This window comes from Pundamilia nyererei, unplaced genomic scaffold (assembly GCF_000239375.1).
Source record: "Pundamilia nyererei isolate P.nyererei 1_Seehausen unplaced genomic scaffold, PunNye1.0 scaffold00077, whole genome shotgun sequence".
Lineage (NCBI taxonomy): Eukaryota > Metazoa > Chordata > Actinopteri > Cichliformes > Cichlidae > Pundamilia > Pundamilia nyererei.
In genome coordinates, this window is record NW_005187478.1 from 146,868 (window position 1) to 156,993 (window position 10,126).

At 41.0% G+C, this 10,126-nt stretch overlaps 1 protein-coding gene across 1 annotated transcript in view; it reads left to right on the forward strand.

Annotated features, from left to right (window-relative positions):
• The first annotated feature begins 8,495 nt into the window (after positions 1-8,495).
• LOC102193775 (tissue factor-like) overlaps positions 8,496-10,126 on the forward strand; it is a 12,850-nt gene continuing 11,219 nt past the window's right edge. Inside the window, exons 1-2 of the mRNA XM_005737536.2 lie at positions 8,496-8,732; positions 9,963-10,077. Of these exons, the coding sequence (XP_005737593.1) occupies positions 8,519-8,732; positions 9,963-10,077 (329 nt within the window). The 5' untranslated portion in view covers positions 8,496-8,518. The remainder of the gene's footprint in view (positions 8,733-9,962; positions 10,078-10,126) is intronic.

Consider the following 10,126-nt stretch of genomic DNA (forward strand, 5'->3'; position numbering starts at 1 on the left):
ACTATACTTACCAACAGCAGAAGCAGACAGACCAAGAAAAATCAGATGCTGAATGTTGCAGGAACACACTCGTCTGTGGTGATCACTGAGGCCTGCCATGTTCTTTTGTTGAAGTTGGCTGGTTGGACAGCCTGACAGCGATATCCTGCCCATCTGTGGAAGTTTGAACACACACATGCAATGGCTTGTCTGAATTATGGTCAAAGTTGGATGTTAAGTTTTGTCCTTTAAAAACTTTTGTGTATTTGAAAGTACTAGAATTTAAGGCTAAAATGGCTCAGATCGTCTGTCTCTAAGAGTATCTCATTTGAAAGTGGAGACAAGTTTATCCACTGATCCGCGTCGCTTTACCTGGATGTTTTCTTTGAAGCTGGATGAAGACTGCTCTCTCTCTCAGTCCTGTTCTAGCTTTGCAGACCAGTTCGCTCTGGGGTTACAGTCATCACCTGCAGCAGGAGACTGGAAATTCTCCATGTTCAGAAAAACACTCCTAAAGTGACCAACAAATAAATATTATTAAAGATTTACACACTTCATTAGACAGGGAAAACATCTGCATCTCATTCCACTTTCCATTCCTACTCTAAACATCAGCCGACAAAAATCACAGTAAAATGTAAAGAACACACTACGTACAACATGAGAGGCCATAAATTCTACAACTCACAACTATTTCTTTTCTGTGGATGTGGATGGTTTATATTCTGCCTCTTGTGAGAGATCAGATCTTCCTTTTCTCTGCTTTGTCTAACCTCTACAGAGCCTCTGCATCTGTATGCATAGAAGCTGTAGAATATACATTTGATGACACAGCACAGGACTTGTGCCCTCTGGTAGTTCTTCTGAGGAAACACCACAGTCTCTCACACCGTCACCATCTGTGAGCACAGGCTGCTGCTCTGCCAAATGTAGAAAATCACACACAGAAGTGAAGAGTATTGCTACTATTAAACATTAGAGCTTCTTTGTGATGTGTGTGAGTGAGAGGGAGATAGGTACTGTATAATACTGAAGATGCAAGGAGTAGTTTAAATACCTGGAGTCAACCGTAAAAGGCAATGGGCACCCGATTCACATGTTATCAGTCCATACAATGGGCATTAGCAGAAATCAGCCCCATAGATATGGGCCAGTAGGGGCCTTCTACACCTAGTTTGTTCAGAAGGTTGTTATCATCTATTCAGATGGGGGATCACTAACAGGAGGATGGGAAGCCTCCCTAGATTCTGGTGGATATGGCAGTGTTTACAAGTAAGACCATTGCAATGGAGAGCATTTATAGGGACTACAATAAGTCAGCGAGTGTCAGTAATGTTAATGTGGTTACCAGGAGTGTTATTATCACGTGCTTTACCGTCTTTATGCTGCTGGCTTAAAGTTTCGGTGTACAGGTTACTCATACTGACTCAGGGTCAGTGTAAAATACAATTCTACCTGTCTGAAAGAAATCTGGCTCCTTTAATCAGCCGGACAGATCATCAACAAACCTCAGGATGCAGCTTTAATGACCCTCTTAACTGCTGCTGGAGCATTAGTTAGAAACGTCATGACATCAAACGTCACATCAAACATCATGCAAACACTGTCTGGGAAATACTGTACAAACATGTGCTGTCCTTGACTTTAAACAATGCCTGTCTGTCTGCGCTGAACCTTTTCTAATCAGGTTGGAGTCAGGCTGGATCAGCTGAATGTGTTATGTGTAAATATCAGTATTTTTTATTTAGGTGTGGGAAAAATACTCAAGTCTCATTTAGAATTGTTAAAATGAAGGTGGTGAGGAGATGTATGATCAAAGGTACCATACTCAATTCAAAATACTGGACTAAAGTAGACTAAAAATGAACTGCAGGTTCCTGAGAAGTGGACCGTGGGCACAGAGACACATGGTCATACATATAGTTGCAGCCAGCTTGCAGTCGTTTTAAACAGACTTGCTACTCTAATGTCTGTCTCACTGTAAGTCCTGCCACAGACTGGAACCCATTGTGACCCTGAATTGAATGGGCAGAAGAAAACGAATGTTTTTTTTTTTATTGTTCTAGAAATCCGAGCTGTCGGTGTGTCCTTGGATTTTGTGCTATTAATATTAGAGCTAGCAATCTTTCTCACAGAATCCCTACAATAAGCTTTTTCCCCTGAGATTACACCAATATTTAGCTGGAGGCCATGACAAACGTGCTGGGTACATGAAAGATGTAAATCAAACCACATCTTAACTCCTCACAGTTAAGGAACACATTCATATTTAACTGAAAGATAAATCAATAATTTTCCGTATATTTGTGATCAATATTTGATTACTGATTCCAAAATGGCCTTTATGGAAATCCTGTTTGGGTTTTTTCATTTTACGTCTCTTTTCAGTTTGCCAGGGCAGCTCTCCACAGTCACTGTCCACATGAGTCAGAAGCACTCTGCTGACATCAGCAGCAACATCCAATATCAACCCAGACAGCATTTTCCAGGTGCCTGCTCGAGTTTTTGGTTTTTGTCTGTGACTGAAGAGTTAGATTTTCCTGAGGGCTTTTGCAGCTCTCTGTGCTGGAGGAACAGCTTCACACTAAGTCAGTTTTCAGAAATCTATCTTAGTGTTTCTTTCTCTGTAAAATACCTTGATGTTGTGTATGTTTAAGTGACTCCATGAATGCAGCCTATGCCTCATAGGCCTCAATCTTTTAATGTAACTCCGAGGTGTAAAATGATAGTAGTTAAAATCAGCTGTCGCCCCGACGCCATGTCCATGAGAAAGGCGACAGCTCACTGGTTTTTAATGCGTCGGTGGGTCCACTCTTTGTGTTTATGTCTTTTTTTGCGCTGATTCTGAAGCTGCAGGTTTTATCTCTCTCCAATATTGACTGAACCATCAACAAAAGAAGCCAAACGACGCTTCACATTTCGCTTCACGTAAACATCGTCATGAATTCCTTCTGACTTTTGCTGTTCTGCTTCCACCACGATAAAATCACACTTCATGCAGAGCTTTCTGTCTCCCTCTCTCAGGAATAGGTTTCCCATCCAAAAATCTCTGTTTTCTGCATTATTCGCTTGCTTATTATGCACCTGTCTACCGTTGTTTACAGCGCTGTCGGCCACAGTTTGTTTTTTGTTTTTTTACTGACTTCCAAAAAGAAAGTCTCATTTCTGTTGGTCAATACTGAACAAATGTAAACTTTTTAAAATTATGCAAAATTGCAAAACGCTCAGCTCTGTAACTTAGTTCTGCTTCACTTCAGCAGCATCAGGTAACGTTCATATGATGATTCATGGTTTTCTTTCGTTTTTGTTCTATTGCACAATATTTTGAAGGTTATCTGCTATAAAAAGCCAGGCCACGAAAATGTCCATGTTGTTCTGTGTTTTATCCTCAGTTACTTTGACACAAAGGCCTCTGCTGTGATGCTCACACCTTTAATAAAGGCTCACAAGTGTCAGCTGTCTTTTTATAGATGTAAAAATATGGATAAGTGTTTAGAATTATAGTCAAAGGAGCTTGTGGATGAAAAGCGTCTGGACTTCTTTAAGTTGCAACTTAAAGAAGTCCAGACGCTTTTCTTTGCAAGCTCCTTTGACTACGATGACCTGGATGACTGAGAACCTTCACAGACATTCTGTTTAGAATTATAATATTTCTGACTGTCTGAGGCAAAATTTCCCAAATTCAAATCGAATTGAATCGAATCCATTCGTGGATTGAATCGATTCGGGACCTTGTGAACTGGAATCGATTGATTCTAGAAATCAGTGATGATACTCAGCCCCACTTGTTAGTCTCGGTAATGGTGGCGGTAGGTATTGTCCGTAGTGCCGCATTCACATCATCTAGTAGATCCTCAGAGGATTTATATGAACAATTGTGTTTAAGGTACCCTATCTTGGGTGTGGATGATGATATCACCCCCCTGACCTGATGACTGCCCCTTGCCATAGCATTTGTGTTGTACCTCATTGAGCTCCACTTGTGATAGCAGATGCGCCTTCTAAATGGTGGAACACTGAGTTACTAGTTGTTTTGCAGTTAGTCTAGAAGTTGGGCATCACAGGTTCCATGTTTCCATAGCTTCCATGTCCTCTTCATGTAACCCCTTCCACTGAGATGATCCTAGCAGCGCCCTTGCACAAAGCCCTGCTTCGCCCAATAAAAGTTGCACAAACTAGCACCACTAGCGAACAATGGACTGTGAGATCAGTTTCTTGATCACCAACATGCAACTTGTCATAACCATTAATCAAAAACCACTGATCAGAGACCATGAGTGCCATTCACAGAGAGTTGGGGAATAACTACAATCACAGTATTGTAAGATGGTGACAGATGTACCCTTAGCCCCCCTCCTCAAATTAAAGGTGGCCTTTCCCTTTTCATGTAAATGGCCTCCTTGACTTCCTGCTCAAACCAGCGTTCCTCCCGGTCCAGGATGTGCATATCCTCATCACTGAAAGAGTGGCCACTGACCTGTAGGTCAGGTGGGTGTGAGTGACCCAGGGTCCTTGAGCAGTGTGGACTCTCATTATTATTGTTATTATTATTTGTATTTTTGCTACACTGTGCTGCCATTCTGTGTTCCACATTTGTATGTATACGCAGGCATGTGTGCGTGTGTGTCTGCAGGTGTGGCTGTTTCCTGTAGGCTGGGTGACAGGCACCCGTAGGCCTGGTGGGTGTGGCCCTGCAGGAGAGCTGGCCACACCTGAAGACCATGCCACTCACCTGCTGCTCAGCACATGTGGATTTATTGTCCTTTTCTGCACTGTAAATAAACTGTTCACTGCACAGAGTCCAGCGTTTGGGTCCTTCCCCACTTCCCCACGGTCTGCCTCGCTGACCATGACAGGATTTTAAAATTTATAAACTATATTTACATTTAAAGTTACGAACTACGATTCATTAAACATGTTTGTGGTTGTTACAGTAAAAATAACTTTTTCTACTTGGATTTTATGTTTTTTGTCTGATTTTAGATCAGTTGTGTTAATACTGTAGTCAAAATGAAAACATGACTGTAAATTCAGACACGTGAGGTAGTGCTGAAAAGGATGATACTGTGGAGGTATGTAATAACGACAGGAGAGGTCTCAGTGTCTCACTCCAACTTTATTAACTGACTCTCAGAACTTCACATATAGTAAGCACCAAAATCTCCACCCCAGCACTTCCCTTCAACTTGGGTGTGAGTGGAGCCACCTGGTGGTCCGCCACAATACGAAACAAGGCAAAGAAAATCGTTTTAAAGGTGAAATGTGGAGGAAACATCAGAAGTAGTTAAAAATGGGCAATTATACCCTGGACCCCAGAGGGTTAAACAACTTTTTTAAGTAACACAATAGTTACTTTTCCTAGTAATTAATTACTTTTAGAATCTTGTAATTTAGTTATTAACTCAGTTACTTTTTTGAAGAAGAAGTAATTAGTATCTATAATTAATTACTTCCAAACAACTTGCCCAACACTGCTGGTTCTACTGTTGGTGAAGCAGCAGCAGCTAACATGCTGTTAACCAGCATAGACACAGTCCCAGTGTTAAGAGATAAACTCATCACTGTGCTGTATTTATTGTCCCTTTTATTTCAAATTTTCCATGGATTTAACGAGTACACGTGTTTTGAAAACAGAAAGACACCAGCTGGGATTTGAATGTTGCAGCTGACAGGCATTTTAGGACTGCGAGATCATAGCTGTGTGACTCCACACAGCAAAGCAGGAGGCCTGAATGTTCACTCTACGTAAAGCAGCCTGGTGTGAACTAACAGCACAGGCAGACATGTACACTGCTACGACGTGAGTCAGGTACTTGAGTGAGATGTGTCAGAGTGACCGGGTGAGTCATTAAATTTCCTTGCAACCTTGTGAACACCATGCTGACTCCTTCCGTGAAACTGGCATTCCTTACATGACTATCACTCATTAGATTTCGACATTCCAGCATAGGGAGGACGCTGCTGAAATATTACACTTTGTTAGTCAAGCCTTTCTGTCTTATGTCTACAAATTAAGTCTAAGGCACCACTTAAAGCTCTCGGGACAGCACTTGGCTGAGTACAGCACAGACGGGATTAGTGGTGATTTTCAGAGTTTGCTTGGGTGGATGTTTATTATTCTAAAAAGAGAAGAACAGCATCACTGCGACTACGCAGGCAGGCTTTGGAGACACTTTTCTACAGTAGTTTTCTGTTTACAAAATCTGCATTCAATAGACTGAGAGCTCACTGTATGTTGCGGGCTGTAGAGCCCACCAGAGACAGTGTTGCTGTGTTTACCAAAGTATTCCTTCATTTAACAATGTACGTATGTACGTAGAGGTTTTGCTCTGTCTGATAGTTTGTTTGGGGTTTTCGGCCTCTTCGTCTTCGCTGGGCCTCATTGAGAATTAAAAGCCTTAAAAGTTACCAGATGCAAATTCCAGAGTTGGAATCAACTGCATATGTTTTGTTTGCTTTATTTGTTATGAAGTAATGAGGAAGCAGGCCTCACCACACCAGGAAAATACTTTCCAGTTAATGGTGCATTTTAGCCTCTGAAAATGGAGAACTGCGCATAGAAATGGTTTTCATTCTTTAAAGGTTAATGCAATACTTTTGTGAAACCCTTCATTTACTGTTAAACTGCACTTAAAAAAGGAAAAACAACTACTTTTGGACCTGTCACTATGTTTACTTGATGGAAACACTGACTTGGTTGTTGAGCAGTGAATTTTACAAGACTGGCTGCACCATCACACTGATTTCGTGTTGCATGTGTGCGCTGGTGTTGGTGCTGCAGTGATCAGAAACATGTGTCCGGGCTCTCATTGTTTACAGCAATGCTTTGTTTATTAACCAGTGCTGAGAAGAAGCAAAGCAGATGCTCCGACACTTTAACGCAGGAAATCCTAGAAGAAACAACACACGCTTTACCACGTAAAGCTGTTTCCAGTATTTAATCCACATCATCATCGTTTCCTGGACAAAGTGAAATGCACAAAACAATCCTGGAGTAAAACTAACCAAAAAAGACAAATACTTTGTACGCTTGTGGGTTTTTGGAGTAAATGTGTGTTCCTGCGTACATGTGGAGGAGGGTCCAACGTTTGTCACTCTGGTGCTTACGTGATACCAGAAGGGTTCATGGAAATGACTGCGACTGCTGAACTTTTCCCACATAGTTACTGGCTCCCAGTGAGGCTTTTAGATGATCTGAAATAGGTGAAATCATGGGAAGCATGAATTCCCACAAGCATATAAAAGAGCTGACTGTTTTCTTCACAGCCACATTCCTTGGCATTTTTCCCTGCTCTGCTCACCCAAGGGACTAATGGATGGAGAGCAAAGGGAAGGTAGAGTCTGTAAAAGTTCTCATAAATGTCTTGTTTTTTGTTGCATTTGTACAACCGACATTAGAACAACAAAGTGATATATTTTTAGTTTTTTAACAAACTAAAAGCCTCAGTTCTTCCTCACGGTTACTTCAATAGCTTAGTTTCTCCCAAGTTTCCGAAAATATTAAATAATTCATGTTTTTATAGATGAAATATCATCAAATGATAACCATGCATTTATATGCACTTAAATATGCTGACATTTTGTCAGACTTACAGCTGCCAGTCATATTCCAAGATGAAGCTTTGTTGGAATTATAATATACATTAACATTTCTACCAAATGAACAATCTACATTTCATGTTTCTTGGCAGGATCTCCTTCATCCTGCCAAGAAACCTTCTGTCCTGATGAATCAAGAGCTTTTTGAATGCCCAACACATAAATCTCACTGCAGTGGACTGAATCATGTGTACTTGCTGGTTCTTCACCTGTTCCATAGTGAGGAGAAGTATTTGCTGCAATAACATCCAGTCATCCCTAACAGGTTTTTTCAAGCTCAAGTATACTGTAGCAAATGTTTTGGACCTGACTGTGAAATTGGAAGGTGAGAAATTATTCTTACAACATTTCTAAACCTTTAATTTTGTTGGCAGTGACCTTTTCACTGACACAAACATGTGACTTTAAAATATGAACGGAGGCTCTGGGTGAGCTGCAGTGTATTTCATACATGTTTATGGAAATATGTCTTCACTGCTGAGAACTTTAAAAGTGTTTTGGGAAATGTTTCAAAGCGACTGAGCAAAAACTGTAATAATGCATCCTATTTTGTACTGTGTGGTATTTGTATGCATTGCTGCTGAGTGAAACTAGAAAGAAACAAGTTTCCTGGCAACCTAGAAGTTAGTAAAACTGAACCACTCACACAAAGCCTATTAGTTGTCAAGGCAACAGGGCATCAAACTGCATGCACTCACAAAAACACCATTGAACAGACAGACCGTGGAGTGCAGGCGAATTCCTTTCCACAAAGAAGAACTTCATGATAAGACAGGTTAAACGTAAATATAAGCATTCTTTTGCAAAGGTTTGCACACTGCACGATCGCAGTCCAATTCCTGTAAACGTCGTAAAGGGGATGAATAAGAAGGAAAACAGTTCGGATTGAGCAAATTGTTTCAGAACATCTCCTCCCCCATTCCCCAATGTTGAGGCAAACATGTGGGAAGGATCAGCATACCCCACCCCATTACCCTTGTGTGTGCAGCTGAACGGAAGCGGCACCAATCCTTTTCAGCTCCTTCTGCTCTCTTCAGCTAACAGATCAGGACAGATCAGGACAGAGAAAGGACACGCTGGTACTAACATGGCAACTGCAAAAACTCTGCTTTGGCTGGGACTCTCTCTGTCTGCCTTCGGCATAACCACTGCAGGTAAAACACACAGCACATGATCGGCAGACAGACAGACAGACAGACAGACAGAGGCGACTGGTGTTAGACATTTTACCTAGACACCAGTGTCATGTCTCGTTTCAGTTTTAGCATATCACATATCAAAGTTTAGTCCTTACAACACAGCAGGCTCTACTTCATCTGATAGAGAACACAGACAGAAGAGTTAAGCATCTTACACAGGACTTACAGTTTCATGCTTGGTATTATGATGCAGTAAAATGTCCAACAATTACAGATGTTCTGAAATATTACAGAGAATCTGAAAGAAATTTTGAATATTTAGAAAATAGCAGTGGGATGGTCCCGTGGGTTTCTGGTCACATTTGAAAGAAAACTGCTTTTGCATTTTTATTCTTACTCTGATGACATCTAGCTTTCCATCAAGTTTTGCTCTCACTGACTGCTTATGCAAAATTAAATATTGGTTGTTTGCTAATTTTCTTAAATTAAACAGTGACAAACTGAGCTTCGTCTGGTAGGAACACGTACCGTTGTGTAATAATGTGATATTCATCGCATCACCTCTCCTTCCTGTACTCTGAGATCCTCCTTCTCGCTTACTGTCATTATGCCATCTGCTCATCGGACCCCCTCTGGGCTTCAGAGCCTTGAACCGATTTGCCCCTCATCTTTAGCTCTCCCACCACCATGTTTGAAATATTGATTCGCTCTCAGTCTGAAAACTCTGTTGTACAGACTTTTAATTCTACGACATCTTCCAACTTTTATTTGATCCATACTGTGACTTGTAATTGAATTGCTTGTATCGTAAACTTGAGTGTTTTGAAAGGCGTCTGTGAATAAAACATATTAGAAATGGAGTACTCATTAACCATTCCATGACGGTGCACAGATGTGGGGATTTTCTAAATGTGCTGAACTAAACAAAATCTTCCACTACAGTTTTTAACAGATGCATTCGCTTTATGATTTTATAAAATGTATAACTTTCTGTTATGTAAAACTCTCATTTTTGACCTGTGCTCACCTTTGCTGACTCACAGACTTTAATTTGGTTCTGATTACGAGTATGAAGATGTTGAGGGAGTTGTCATCATTTTCTCCAGCTTAAATAAATGGTTCATTAAGATCCTTCATTCAATTCAGTTATTGTAAAATAAAAACAAACACAAAAACCCAAAGAAAACAGGAAGCAGGAGTCATGGAAAACTGGAAAATACTGATGATGTTTTATTTTATTCACAGATGTGAACTCAGTCCCCAGAGCACAAGACGTCCACTGGGTGTCTCTGGACTTCACCACACATCTTCGCTGGAGTGTGACGTCCTCTGACTACACATACACTGTCAGGTTCTCAGGGTGAGTCACACACACACACACACACACACACACACACACACACACACAC